Below are 15,828 nucleotides of genomic sequence, written 5' to 3'. Positions count from 1 at the left end.
ACACACTCCAACAGAAGAGTGGAAGCTGTTGTAGCTGCAAAGGGGGGACCAACTTCATATGAATGAAAGAATTTGGAATGGGATGTCATAAAAGCTGCTGTAGGTGTAAGGTGTAGGTGGCCTAATACTTTTGTCTATATAGTGTATCTTCAATTGGTTTGTGAACTACCATAAAAGCCTTGAGTTGGGCATCTCGGCAGGCGCCATCTTGGGTTTTGCCCATGGCCATCATGTTTTTTTGGAACCAGAAAAGGGTGGAGTTTAACGCTAGACCAGATTGTTTTAGGCAAAGAAAACATTACAAATGACTTTCACAAAGTGAAAACACTGTACAATGGTTATATTTTAAATAAGTGCTGTTAATCACGAGGTAGCCACTACTTTAATCTATAATCTAAGGCAAGCTATCGAGCTAAGTTTAAAAAACCCTTGAATGACCTGGTGCAGGAATGTGATTTCACATGCTGATAATAATAAGGAAATATACAGGAGTCATTGTTCTTTAGGAAAGGAAGATGACTTACATCAGCTGGTCAGTGTCACATATCCAGTAAAATATCGTAACATTTCCAGGATAGATTGGAACAACATTTGGTATAGTCATTCATGTTCCCAGCAGGATGAATCTTGTTGCTTTTGGTGAGCTTTGACTTCTTATCTAGGATAACAATGGATCACATTGTTAATACCTAAAGACTTAGGGGATTCCATTAGCTCCACTATTTAGCGCCAATTGGCTAGTTTCAGGCAGCCCTTAAGGGACATGGGAAGTGAGCATGAATCGGGTTCATGATGTTGAACTTGATGGTATTATACCTGCTCGGCATTAGCTTATTAGCATTGTCACTGGGTGCATGGCAGCATACCAATCAATACAACCTCCATATGTGATTCACTTTCTTGTAATTGCTAAAAATCCCATTAACACATTTTTAACATTAACCTCTTTTTCATTACAGCCACACAGAGATACTGGTGTTGCTGTTGCCGTGTAGTCGATTGTGTATGAATTATAGTAAGAACACAAACAAAGAAATCACAACACAATCAATAAATCACTGCTGCAACTCTCCACCGACTCCCACACGGCTCCGTTACCTTGCTGGCTTCCTGCGAGTTGGTGTCCAGCAGCATTTAGCATTTATATTTGCAATTTCTTTTGACACAGCACTTATTCTTGTTGTTTGCAGTGTGACTCACAGATGTTATAAAACTGAGAAATGGTGCTGCTGTATACTAAAAACATGAGAAACAAGTTCATACATTTTTAAGGCGAGATGGAAAAAAGGCCCCAGGGTGTTGGGGAGAAAACTTCAAGCAGAAAAAAAGTAAGCAAATGAGTAAACAAGAAACAAATCCACAAAGACAAGTGAAGTCTTTGTTAAACGAGATATAACAGAAATATAATTGCCAATGGAATTTGATGCTAATTTGCACAGTAGTATATATTTCAGCTTTTCATTGTTGGTCCTGATGCTACTAACACCCATCGTCTGCTCGGCTCTGCTTGTTCATACATGCAGCACGCGGCGAGGTGGGTGTCGTAAACAAGAGCGCTGGGAGGCTGGGACTCTTTCAGCTGGGGCGGGGGCACAGCCTGGCGGGGCGGGGGCACAGCCTGGCGGGCGTGGGGCCAATATGTCCTTTAACCTGCTTACACTGGGACCGTGCGCCAGCTTTAAGGGACCAGAAGCAGCGTGAAAAGGTTTAACCCGACATTGACGGCTCAATTGTTCAGATAAAAGGGTAACGAGGGTCTTTTTGTTGTTGTTGTCTTCCTAAAAAGTCCATTCCTAAGCTTTTCCTCCCTGTAAGGGAAACTTCTGTAGCAATGGAGAGTCACGACTCAGAGATCGGACATTAAGAGTCCCTATTCTGCTTTTGGGTCTTCCTTTTCCTTTAGAATATGTGATAGCTTTCTGTGCATGTAAATGGTCTGCAAAGGCATACATCCCTGTGTTCCCTCCAGAGGGAGTTTCTCTCCCCCTGCCTGAAACCCCTCCATTGGACTCCTTTGTTTACTTCCGCAATTTAATGACATCACTAAGTGACAATCGCGCTTCTATTGAATAGCGCTCCAACACATTGTACGTGAAAAACTAAAGGACGGTACGTTTATATAAGGTCTAGACCAATCACGGCCAGCCAACCAATCAGAGCAGACTGGGAAAAGAGGTGCTGCAGCACAGGCAGTATGAGAGAAAGAAAGAGCTTTTTGAACATTAAAGCATGGAGACATGTCCCAGCAGAGACACTACATAATAATATACCCCTGAAAGTGAGCAGAATACGTCGTCTTTGAAACGAAATATGTTCATGCTTATGAGCGCAACTATAGGTCTATCCAGCTATGTTAACGTTGATTTAAAAGCAGTGGAAATGAGCAGGTTCCTGGAAGTCTGTCATGTCGGTAACACTAATGTTATCTAGCATTCATTTAGGGAACAAAGCAAAGACAAATACATTTCATATAGTACCAGCACCTTCTTTATGCCAGGTCAAATTCTCCGATCTCTAGAGCTCAATTGACTTTCCCATTACTGCTTGCAAAAACGAGGCCGTGCAAAAGTCACACACTGGGATGTAAAAGTGAGTTTTGAACCTAGAAAATGCGAAAGAGGGAAAAGGGAACCCCGAGTTTCACTTTCTCCCCCCGAGGGGTGGGAGTGAGTTAATGGTTCTCCAGCTCGCATCCAGGCTGGCTGTCAGGGCGCATGGAGGAGCCCGCCCATCAGTGTACGAGGAAAAGCACTCTAAGAGCCTCAGGTGGCTCACAGGGTGTATCCCCCCCCCTCTATACTGTCCTTTACACATCTGCAAACCTTCCTTACACCCGGGCTATTCTTGGCCTGGGAGCCTTTCTTCTCCGTCACCCCCACGATCTGGAACAAACTGCCTGAATCATGCACGTCCGCAGAAACTCTTAGTATTTTCAAATGGAGGCTGAAAACATATCTTTTTTCCGCTGCTTGTATTTGAACGGCTTGTATTTGAACTGCTTGTAACTGAGCTGCTTGTAATTGAACTGCAGTTTGCTTTTTATTCATGTATTGTATAACTGTTGTGTTTATCTTATTATTTTTGCCTTTTAATTCCCTGTTGTAAAATGCCATTATATAATGTGTTTTTACTGTATGTATTCTTAAATGTCTTTTATTTTATTTTCTAATGCACTTTGAATTGTCACGTGCTGTAAGGTGCAATATAAATAAACTCCTCCCCCCCCCCCCCCCCCCCCCCCCCCCTCCACACTATTCCAGTTGGCCTTTATGCTTTCCTATACAACAACTATTATGTTCATGAGCATAGAACACCACAACAATTCCCTGATGGCTCCCACAAGATTGTTGACATCCCCGTGGATTCATCTTCCTATTATACACACATGCATTTCCAAACATCTGGACTACCTATGTTTTAAATGTATTATCTTTTCGATTTACACACGGCATCTATTGCACGTCTGTCCGTCCTGGGAGAGGGATCCCTCCTCTGCTGCTCTCCCTGAGGTTTCTCCCATGTTCCCTTTAAACTGGGGGTTTTCCCCGGAAGTGGTTCCTTGTACGATGTGAGGGTCTAAGGACAGAGGGTCTAAGGACAGAGGGTCTAAGGACAGAGGGTGTCGTATTGTCATACTGATATTCTGTACACACTGTGAAGACCACTGAGACAAATGTAACATTTGTGATATTGGGCTATATAAATAAACTAGGGCTGTCAAACGATTACAATTTTTAAATCAGATTAATCACAGCTTAAAAATTAATTAATCATGATTAATCACCATTCGAACTATGTCCAAAATATGCCATTTATGTATGTATATTGTTGTGGGAATGGAAATATAAAAGAAGGCGGATATATCAATTTAACACAGTATCTATGTTTATTATAACATTTTTCTGCGTGTCAAAATGAAAGACAGCCCACACACCGATCAATCATCAACCCGTGGGGTCTTAATTCATTACGTGTTGATTTCTATCAACGGGGGAGTACTTCAGGAAAGTCGACAGGGGGGCGGCGGCTAGTGGAGTACTTCGTGACCACAGAGTGTGAACGTTGTGATCAGCTGTTTTAGCGCAGTTCTCCAGTGAAGGGGGGGGGGGAGTCTCCCTCCGCAGCCGGTTGGCTAGTTTTGGCTCAGTTCCGTTGTACAGACCGACATTAACAGCAGCCTGTCTGTGCACACGGAGACCGACTCTGTCGTCCGGTGATCTAACCGCCTTCTGGAAAAGCTTCACAAGTACGTCGGTACGCAAATGCGCTTTGTGACACAAGTGACGGTACGCATTTCAGATTACGCACAGAACCTGCGTACCAGTTATGTGCACCCCTGTACCAGAGCCATATTATTACTATTATATGGCTCTGCCCTGTACTACAGCAAGAGTATTCTGCGTCGGGACTTCCTGCAACAACACCACGCCATTATCAAAGATGTTCTATTGAGAAGACGATCACTACGTGACAAAAGTTTTCAAAACAGTGGCTGCTGAAATCAATCTTACTAACTGCTGTCTGTGCAATTTACTCCGCGCGAGTTGGCAGACTTTAGTTTGCTTACTTTAACATCATGTCTCATGGTGGGGCTAAGCCATTTCTTGGTATGGGTGTAGCCTACCCCAGCCATACCCTGGCGCTGCCACTGGTGGCACGTATGGGGCGGGCCCTTCTGCACATGCAGAATTCAAAAAATGTATTACCGCCGTTAACGCGATAATTTTGACAGCACTAAAATAACCATTGATTGATTGAAAAATAAATAAATGCATCAGCACCGCCCACAGCCGTTGGGAAAAAAATTTCCCCGGACAATTAAAGGGCTACTTCAGCAATTTCTCATTCTACTTTTATACAATAGCGACCTACAATAGATATAAATTCCATACAAACTAAAACAGCAATCCAGTGTATGTCGTAGTGCAAGTCAAACTCATAGACTATCAAATATGGACGTGACACCATCACAGAAACACAATCCGCTGGCTGCAAGCCAAATCTAAGGCTTCACCTGTCACTCAAAGCGACCACGCCGCAATCAAATGAGACTAAGCCTAAATACAACTTAAAAGGTTAGCTGGAGATTGACAATTAGCTATGGAAACCAAATGTTTTTTTGCATTAGGCTGTAAACATAATATGTTCTACTGTAAAGTTAGGAATTGTAACCACGGGTCAAGGACATCAGGGTTGCCTGAAGGACTTGACAAAGTTCCTCCAGAGATAAAGAGGGAATCCGTTGTTATGGGCTGACTAGTCCGTCACATCACCAGTGCAATGACTTGAGCAACACGTGTACGTTGTTTCCCTTAATATAGCAGGGACATGCTATCAAGCTACCAGTGCTAATGCTACCATGCTAGGTTTAGTGGTGAAGTACTTTTGTTTAGTTCTCACCTATGAGGGAGTTGAGGGAGGAATAGGAGGACACCCGTCTCATTTTGTCGATGGTCTCAAAGGAGAGGATGTACTCGTCGTTGTCGGGGCTCCCCAGGGTGCTGCTGGCGCTGCTGCTGGTGCTCAGGTTACCAGGAGAGAAGGCTGCTGGTCCCCCTGAACCAAAGGAAAACACACAACTGTTACCCTCAAATCTGAAATATCACAAGCACCATAACTGTAATACGTGAAAAATAGGAAGAGGCTATCATTTTGTTTAGAGAGTACTTTAGTTGCTGTAATAGAGCTGTATAAATACAGTGTATTACTTTTATTATTGTCGTAAAAATACAATATGTAAATCTACATTTGATAAGGTGTGAGGTGAGTACACAGATCTTGCAGGCTACATGGCGACACAATCATTTCCCCATTATTTAATTTCAGGCGTCGGGCTCAGTCGTCTCCTGCTGTAACTCTTCTGATCACCACACATTACTATGGCTCATGAACACCAATGACGTCACGCGTCCTCACGGCAGGCTCAAACGTGGACATGGACATTGGTTATGTGTGGAAATACACTCGGCAGTTATCGATGATAAACACGGCTGTATACTGGAATAAAGGGAAATTAGAAACGCTGTCAGCAGTGGGGTACCAAGTGCCACTGATTTAACCCCACTATGGGCTCATGCATTACTCAGACTGGCAGTGGGAGACAGAAACGAGTGGGGGGGCTTCAGCTGTCTGTCTCAGCAGTGACACAACAGGAGGTTAAAGTGACGGCAGGCCATGTGTTCACAAAGCTGTGGACATGGATGAGGATGACACGACGCGGATCAAATGTTCACTAGGATTATTTTAACAGTTATTCTAATTATTAATTGTTATTTAATATTTCAGAAAGAAATAGTTTTATTGTTATTTTCTGACGGTTAAACTTCCTTATCTTCAACATTTCACCAGATATAAGACTTGCAAAAGTGCACTTTCTTGCAGATAGTTATCTTAAAGTCACATGTATTTTGTTTAAATTGTATTATATTTCTTACTTGCGTGTAAAGCCTGTTAACAAGCTGCTTTAACAACAACATTTAGAATTTGTGATCAATAGATTATGTTTAATTATATTTATTTGTAATGTATTCTATTGTTTCCTGAGCTCCTCCTGACAGCCAGCTGTGTTATAAGATAATATGAGGATGCTTGAAAACAAACGGCTGTGATTGGTTGAATCATTCTGATTCTGGCTCCTACACACGCTTTCTATATTGTGTGTTTGCCAAACTGAGCACCATTCTGATCCATCATGGGGGGGTTTCAAAGGCAAACAAAATGCAACTAAACACCAGTGTAACCTAGCAACCTGCAATATCCCTAAACACAATGGCATGTGGCAAATGGAAAAAGTTCATGGGAAATGACCTTTTTATTCATTTTCATAAACTTGATTGTTTGATATGGATTGAGTTTGAATTACAGAATTGTGAAAAAATAAATATGACTTTGTCAATAAATGATTCTCAGTAAGAAATGGTAATTGCTTTGGAGGTGTAAGGCATCTACAGGGAAACCACATGATACTATACAACAGCTCAGTGAACCGGCCTCAGTAACCATGGTGACGGATGTTCACTGCTCATGGCTCTGTACTTTCTGAGCCCATCTCAACAGGCCTGCAGTTCAGCACCACGGACAGTTCCCAGTCCCACAGCAGCTCAGAGCTCTGTGCATCTGCCCGACTTTCTTTTAAATCTATGATTAAATACAAAGTGCAAGATGACTGCTAACTGGATCTGCATCGTGTTGTTGCTAACATCCAGGATGTAAAGAATGGAGAAACACCAAGCTGACACCAAAGAACTGACACAGACGGACTCCGACTGTTGTGTCGCCTCGCCTCTCCTGCGTCTTGGCCATGTGTCGCACTGGAACACACCGCAAAGACTTCAGCCGACGGCCAAGGAGCACGTACGAACTGCGCATGCGTGAGTGGCAATAACTCTCCTTACCAGCAGGCGGCGGTAGTGTGTATTCCTCATTCAAAAGAGGCAACAACCGGAAGACAGACTGCGTGATAACCGAGAGAAGAAGAACAGACTGCGTGATACAAACAAACAACAAATAGCGTGTGTGTTCCATTTTCACTCTACAACGAGACGCTCGTGGGGCTTTCCCGAACCTGAGTCGAGAGCTGGAGGTAAATGAAGTCTCAGATTTGCCTTCTTAATAGTTGTTTGGGTCCCTCACTTCCGTTTCGCTTCTCATGCACTGATTCGCTAGCTGAACAGCCAATCAGAGTGATTTCTTTGGCCGAAAACCCACCGATTCGACATGTAGAATCGGAGGGTTTTCGGCCGAAAAGGCGGCGGCACGGCTGAAAAGACACGACGGTGCGGGACACACCAATCTGAGTAGGGCGTGTCGACACTCATCGTTGGCCTGACGCCCACCGACGGCCAACATCGGCTTGGTGTGTCCGTGCCTTCAGTCAATAACTAATGTGGATACTTACAGGACCAAAGTGAGGCAAAACAAAGTTTAGAAGAAGTTTGAGCAGCACCTATGAAAGCTAGGGGGAACATCAAAGTGGAGCTTGACTAAGCAGAAGCCAACATTGAGCTGCTGGGGGGGGGGGGGCTTCATAAACAATGTACACTACAAGAATAATAAGGAGATATTGAAGCGATACAAGGATTCACTCATCGTCCAATAAGAGCTTCTAAAACTGGTTATGTCCCCTGAGTATTTCTCAGAAGACTCAAGCCATTATGACTTCACATCAGTCACCTGCCATGTTTCACTAGGTCAAACATGGCAGGTGACTCTTCCTGATGGGCAACGCTGTTTGGACCCAAGATGTTGAAGTGTTACTCTCTACGGAGCAACAACTGTAAGTCGTCCATCATTTGATTTAAACAATGGATATCATGAGTTTGAAAATGGTTGAAAACATATGCTAGTTAAGAAATACTTGTTGTACTTGCTTTAAGACACTATATTGTGTACATGGCAGAAGCAATAGCAAACATAAAGTCCGACCTGCAGGAGTAATAGTCCAAAAGAAAGACTTGCTTTGTACATTTTGGAACTTAAGCTCCCGTTAAGATCTCACATTTTCTGAAGTAAGAATTACCGTACTTTTTGGACTATAAGCCGCGACTTTTTCCCCCATTTTTTTTGTAGAGCTAACGGCCACTAGGGAACCTCCTACATCTATGGATTTTACAGGTAAAATTAACCACCTTTAACACTATGGGCTCTATGACCGGTCCGCGCCCCCCACCTTTAAGCGGCGGGCTCCAGCAGGAAAAGCTGGAGGCCGGAAAAGAGTGAGACAGGTAGCGCGCCAAAGTGAAAGTGGAACCGAGAGACAGAACGAGAGCAAGACAGACGGACAGTTTAGCTGCTGCGGCTTATATGCAGGTGCGCTTTATAGTCCGAAAAGTACGGTAGTAGGAATCTTTTTGGGAAAGGGGTCGAACATCCCTACTTACATGTTGGAGGCACACATGTTGATAAAGCTTATTAAAGACTACATTTCTGGACCAATGCTGGCATTTAGCCATAGCATCATATGTGTAAGGATGATGAGAATGGGTTTGTTGCATGTGAGAGCTGGATTGTAAGAACTTCAAAAGCCTGGGCTCTGTCTGAGCTCAGCTGCGGGTGACAGCTCTTACTCGTGCTTACTGAGTGTCATGGCACTAATAGAATACAGAGGAAAGCCAGAGGACTGTTGCAGCCTAATGAGATGCTCCCAGAATCCTTTCCGTCACTGAGCTGAGTACACCTCCTCCTTTGTCTTCAGTCCTCCTACAGATTCAACTGAACACGGTACATCGGATGTATCTCCCAGCACCCCCTCCTACCCTCTTCGTTGAGGTTGAGGTTCTGCAAGCTCTTGTTCAGGTTACGGGCGGTGGTGGCCAGCTCTGATGTTGGTGTAGGAGTGACGGAGCGCAGGCGGGGGATGGCCGGGCTGTCCCTCACTGGAGTCAGGTTCCCGGGCTCTGGGGGGAGAGGAGGAGGAGGGGGGATTTTACCCAAACACGTTAAATCAGTGTGTTCTTGTTAGACAAATATCCCTCGTCACCAGCTTGAGCTTCAATACCAGGATACATGTATTTATTATCCTCTCCCGAATGGAAGGAGTCATCACATACAGGCATCAACTAGTTCCTGAACCGTGTCCCTCACATGCTGATATCCTAGAGAGGGAGTCACACAGTCACAAGGTGGAAAACACCCGTTTAAGCAGTATTCAATGTTTGGTTCAGATAAGCTGAGGCCCTCGTCAGAAATGAGCATGCTTGTCATATGTCTCTCTCCGTAGAGGCTGAATGACCATGTTAATCACATAGCTATCATCTGCCTCAAACAGTCCTGATGCTCTCTGGGTTCATCAGACATCCTGTCATGTTCACACGCTACAGATGGGAGACCTTTGTTATTCATGTGACTCTCATGTTGGAAGAGGACATTCAGGATTTCCCCGACAGTTCTGATAAGAGATGTGAGAATAAGAAAACACTCACACATTACCCATCTTTTCAGTATTCATGATCGGGCTGCACGATTCGGAAGGACATGGTTTGGATTGTTTTGACTGCAATATGCTACACACCTGGGGGCGTTGATACACTTTTGGGCTGAAAATACTTTCCCATTGACTTACATTGGGGAAAAGATTTCAATGATGTACTTTAATAAACTTGTAACTAAGTTACTGACACAGATTCTGTTACTGAAACACAAATCAATCCTCAAGGTTCAAGGCTTGTATTGGTCATACGTACATAGCTAGAGTAGATATGACGATGCTGCTATTTGATGGGGTTTCTGTGCCCGACTCTCTTTCGTCATGCTTTGAATGTTGCCCTCATTAAATAACTGCCACCATACTGGGCAGTGTCTTTACACTAACAATGCACAATGCAGGTATTTACTTCTTCATACAGGGACACGTGCTTTGCTTCACATGCCTAATGCTCTGAACATATTGGGTTCATCTCTTAAACCTTAAGTATGCGCAGATAAAGGGAACCTTCATGAGTTTCTTAGTGTGTGAACCTGGGATAGTTATTGTACACACTGTATCACTTCAATAAGTCATCAAATAAAACAATTTAAATTAAATGACGACGTATGTTTAGATTTTGGGCAGATTTTTACTCCATTGACTTTACATTACAGAAACATTGTTATAAAAAGTGCATAAAAAGACAAGGTAAAATGTGTGTGTGTGTGTGTGTGTGTGTGGGGTACCTGCAGTGTTAGCTGGTGAGGGCACTGTGTAGTTCTTCTCCTCCTCGATGAACTGCAGGGCCACGGTACAGAAGTTGCTCTCATACTGGACCACCAGGTGACTCAGCGCCACCACCAGCTCCTGCACACACACGGTAAACATAAGGATCACTTCTACTGATTGTAACTTCTTAAACTTTCACTTCTTGATATCTTTGAGCCAAGCAGGATTGTTCAGGGTAAAACAGTGACAAATTAGTAATACATGTCTACCATAAATAATATAGGTTATAAATGAAAAAATTAGTTTTAGGGGCGGTTATGGCTTAGGGGTTATCGTGGTTCGAGTTATACCGTTACATATGTGACACAATTTAAAATCCTATAACTGGATTAAATAGTAGTCCTTCAAAAATGTTGAAACCTTAGTTTCTACTTAAAGATATATCATATCAACACCCGTTTAATTCTATAACATGTTCTGTGAGAGAGTCTTGAGTGTCAGTGACCTTGCGGACCACCGGGCTGCCGTCGTTGATCAGCTGGGCGAGCATCATCACCACGTTGTGGTCGATGGTGGTGGAGTGGTCCGTCCGCTCGCCAGAGTTCCCCACAAACGTCCCGAGAGCAAAGACGGCCGCACACCTCACCTGCACACACACACACACACACACACACACACACACACACACACACACACACACACACACACACACACACACACACACACACACCACAACACACACACACACACACACACACACACACACACACACACACACACACACACACACACACACGTTTTAATTCAAACTTGCCACCCAACAGGAGGACATTTCCGCCATGAATTGGATTCACAAACTGAACACATCTCAACCAGCACAATATCTAATAAGTGTTTGTTGCATCAACACAATTTTGTTTTTAGTTTTTGTGCGCAAGCATCAAGATGTTTTTCATCTTTAGCCTTTCTACAGCACAGATGTCGCTTTGATACAGTGTGCTTTTCTCAAATTAAAATGATCGGCTGGAACTTTTCAACTAGTTGTCATTTGAGTTAGAATAAAGGACACGATGAGGTTTATACAGGCGCTGTGACTTCCATCCTAGTTAAACGCATGACTATCACACTGAAAAGAAAACTCACACAGAATTCAAACAGACTTCAATTCTTTCTAACCATTTTATGCTTCAAGAGGCTCATCTCAATTAAATATTTCACCTCCTCCTTTCCCTTCCTTGCATCTTAGCTCCGCCTCCGTAAGACACGAGGAGGTGACGAGGACAGAGGAGTCCTCAGGTATTAATTGGGATGTCCTCGTTCACTCAAACGTCACGACGTCTGTTAATGATGACATGTGCACAGCTGTATCCCCCCTCTCGTCGGGCTTAACTGAAGAACCCTTAGAACCGGCCCATTTCTGGTTAAATATTAAATGAATGAATCTTTCTCTTGTTAGTCAAGGAATTCAATGTATGATGGCTGGTCCTGCTTTTGTGTTCCGTTTTGGTGTAAACGAGCACGCTCAGGTACTGCGGAGCGCATAAAGCTTAGCAGACTCTTCAAGCTAACGAAGGATCACTTCGAGGCTACTGCCCCGCAGCTCCTGCCTCTCTGTTGGACTCTGTCGCAGCGGGGCTACTGCTGCGGAGCGCACAAAGCAGACGTCACAACGAAGGATCACTTCTTCTTCAAGGCAGGGAAGGTTTCGCAGTACGCAGTCTACTGTCCCGTAGTTGCTGCCTCTCTGTTGGACTCCGGTACTGCACATTACTCACGAGACGTTGTAAAAAAAAAAAAAGGAGTGGGGGGCGAACGCACTAACCCACGTCACCCCCGTCGCGCGGCCGGATGAGCCAGTTGATGGGTCACTGGTCTATACTGTAGCCGCCTGCACTCAGCAGAATGAATACTGCAGCATGCCTTTAGACTTCGTTCCACTCCATCCCATCTTCTCTTCTGTGACAAATATATTGTTTAAAAATACTTTTTTTGTGAACAGTATCCTGTTAACTTATTTAGGTATATTTAAATTATATTATTTAAGTAACAAAACAACAAAGAAAAAACTCCCGGTCTGGACCTAACGTTTAAATGTATAAAGGAGGGTCCGCCACATTAAGTGCTGGTCCAAACCAATGAGCGTGGAGCGGTGTGGAGGGGGAGTGGGCTATCAAGCCCCCTAACAGCGAGTCTGTATCGGAGCTGACTGGAGACCGGTCTCTCCCTGACCGGAGTCACGCTGTGTGTGTCCGTCAGGAAACAAGCTGTTAACAAGTAGTTCCAGCAAACATCCACTGATAAACTGAGATGTTAACAACCTCATGATAACCTCATATGTTTTTAACTGAGGATCAAACCTGTGTTTAGTCTAGAAAAAGGTAAATGTGTGCATTTTATTATAAAGTTGTGTATATTTAGACTGTTGCAAAAACTAAGAAGGTTTAAGGTGTAAAACGAAAAGAGCTTTACAAAACAGTAACACAATTAAAGATGTTTGGAGTTTTATTTGAGTTATTAATTTGTATTTTTAAGAGATGCTGATTTGAAACCGTTGTTACATACAGTTACGGCACTTCCTGTTTCTGCCGGAGAGAGGGGAGGCCGTCCCAAAGCTTGCTGCTGTGTTTACTCCCTCCACCTGACAGGAGGAGCCTCGTTGAGCTGCGAGTGTCACTCCGCCACGGAGTGGGTAGGGTGTGCTTTGGAACTGGGCCAGTGTGTGTGTGTGTGCTTTTCTCATAAAATTGTCTCGTAATCTTCTGTATGAACAGGTGTTGCAGAACATCTGGCCATACATGTAATGCCTAAGCATTTTCCAAATGTTTTTAGAGTGGATTTTAATCCTGTTCTGAATATAATATTCTATTTTGTTGAGACTCAACTAAAACCTTATAACCATGGAAGCCTTTCCTAGTGATTATCCAACTTCCCCCTGACTTTTTGCAAACTTGTTACTAGTCAAAACTTTGTGAATGCTGTGCAATTCAAAGAACAATACATTTCTGTTTCCGGCCGCCTGTTATAAAATGGTGATTCTTGAATGAGGAAAATATAATGTCTCTAGCGGTAAAACGAGTGGTCTTAGTTAACCATGAGATGAAATCATTTGCAAAACGAGATACTATATATTCTTGAATGGTCAGAGTGGGACTTTGATACTTTGTTTTTCAGATGACCCCCTCACCTCGGGGATGGGGTCCGTCAGCAGGGTGTAGAGCTTCTCGTGGGCGCTGTCCCGGACCCCGCACCAGCGCGCCGGGTCGAAGTTCTGCCAGATGCGGCCCAGGCAGATGGCCACCCACTGGCGGAGCAGAGGGTGGGGGTCCGACAGCTGCTCCAGGCAGTTGGCTATTAGGTTGCCCTGCAGACATGCCTCCTGGTGGGGGGGAGAAGGAGTGATGCAAGTTAAAGAGTGTGAGAGATGTTCAGTAGGTTTTAAAACCAATGTGCCATTAGGAACCATGAAAAGGAAGACAATGTGGGTCAGGGGATCTCAGAGGAAGCGTGTGCAGACCTCGGGTCTTTCTCAATGTCGAGGAGGCTTGCTTGGTAGCGAGGCAAGAATCCTTCCTAGCCTCGGAAAATGAAGAATTGTGGAACAGGCTAACAGGTGTGCGTCACCCGCCTTAAACGGACCGCTATTTCCGCCAAAGATTTGGAAATTGGTCCGTGCGCAAAGCATTGTGGGGATTTTAAGACGCGGAGTCTACACATGTGCAGCCTCAAAATGTCTCGCTACGAAGTACGCCAGCCTCGGTAGAATTCCAAGTATGCTGGACATTGGAACAGTCCTTCGGCGGGACTCGATGACGTAGTATGCTTGAAATAGTGGCTCTGGAGCAGCCTTCCTTGACATTGAGAAACACCCCTCATCTGTCTGCACCACACATGGTTTGATTCAGGGTAAAGATGTGCACTCATTGGCCTAAAGTCAAGCTGGTCAATGACTATACAGACCGCTCTTGTGAAAACCATGTGCATATGTTTTGGTCTCTGCACAACACTGGACTTAAAATGTCAATACTCTGAGATGACTTGGATGCTTATCGAGCCTAATGCCATTACTGCAGTATCGGGTGTCCCTCAGCTACCTTTACCTAGGCTAAAGGCGGACATTATAGTCTTTGCAACATTACTGGCAAGACGCCAAATACTAACAAGATGCAACTCGTCTTAAGCGTCTTTGAGTTGTGAAAAGCGCTATGTAAATAAAATGCATCATCATCATCAACTCACCAACACCACCTTCCCACACTCTGTGGATAAAAGACATGTGTAATCATTTACTGTGGGCTCAGAACAGTCTCATAATACACACATGCACACAGAAGGATCCACACTTGTGTTTTTCAAAACACACACACATGTATTCCGTTTCATATACATGTAAATAAAATCCATATACAGAAAAAAGTTTTACATTAGTATTTTTGATCCTCACATATTAGTTTCCCGTTTAAAACCTGAACCTGCAACACAACCCGCTTCCTGTGCACGGATCGCTGTGCATTCGTGTGTGGGTTTTTTGAGACTCCCCTGACGGTCAGCCGATTCGTACTTGTAATTTCTCTTATCTATAGCCAATCAGATGTCTCCTCCAGTCTAAGCCAATCACATGAGCGCGCCCCCACAAGGGTAGATTTCTTGCGTTCATGACGTAGCGCTTCATGTACCATTTTGCGCTGTCCGGAGCTGACAGGCTAATCTCAGGACACCTTCACTCTCAGTACATTGCCACTTTCCGAACAGGAAATGCACGCAAATACAAGCCTTTGTATTATTAAGGTACAGCGCCACTTTCCAAACCATTGATGAATGCTTGTGTACACAAAAACGGCAGGCAAACCCGTTTTAAATGTGTGTTTCCTGTGTGGCGAATACAGCTGCTTTATTTATGTCTGTATGAAGTTGTTGTGAGTGTGGAGGGAGCAGCTACAGGTTAGCTTAGCCTAATCGATCAGTGCACTACGAGGGGGGGGGGGGGGGATCAGCCTTCTATAAAGGCCGATCAGGAGAGCTGGATCTGATCGATATGGACATAAACGCGAGTGAAGTATACCGGACGCGAGAGAGAGATCAGATCAGCTGCTGAGTCTGACGGAGACATGCAGCTCTGCATGATCACCTGAAGCCCCCCCACTGTTTAGCGAGCTGACCGGACAGCGCAAAATGCGTACATGAAGTGTCATGAACGC

The 15,828-nt window shown here is 44.2% G+C and overlaps 1 protein-coding gene across 4 annotated transcripts in view; it reads right to left on the bottom strand.

Annotated features, from left to right (window-relative positions):
* Nucleotides 1–15,828, bottom strand: part of rptor (regulatory associated protein of MTOR, complex 1) — a 244,166-nt gene that overhangs the window by 47,493 nt on the left and 180,845 nt on the right. For all 4 annotated transcript variants that reach the window (XM_034105423.1, XM_034074665.1, XM_034080365.1 and 1 more), the window contains 5 exons: nt 13,818–14,009; nt 11,139–11,279; nt 10,651–10,771; nt 9,255–9,395; nt 5,401–5,556 (listed from right to left, as the gene is read on the bottom strand). In XM_034105423.1, the coding sequence (XP_033961314.1) occupies nt 5,401–5,556; nt 9,255–9,395; nt 10,651–10,771; nt 11,139–11,279; nt 13,818–14,009 (751 nt within the window). The remainder of the gene's footprint in view (nt 1–5,400; nt 5,557–9,254; nt 9,396–10,650; nt 10,772–11,138; nt 11,280–13,817; nt 14,010–15,828) is intronic.

The sequence above is a fragment of the Pseudochaenichthys georgianus genome, chromosome 1, assembly GCF_902827115.2.
Source record: "Pseudochaenichthys georgianus chromosome 1, fPseGeo1.2, whole genome shotgun sequence".
NCBI lineage: Eukaryota > Metazoa > Chordata > Actinopteri > Perciformes > Channichthyidae > Pseudochaenichthys > Pseudochaenichthys georgianus.
Note: the sequence above shows the minus strand (reverse complement) of the source record. Positions and strands in the feature narration are given on the sequence as shown.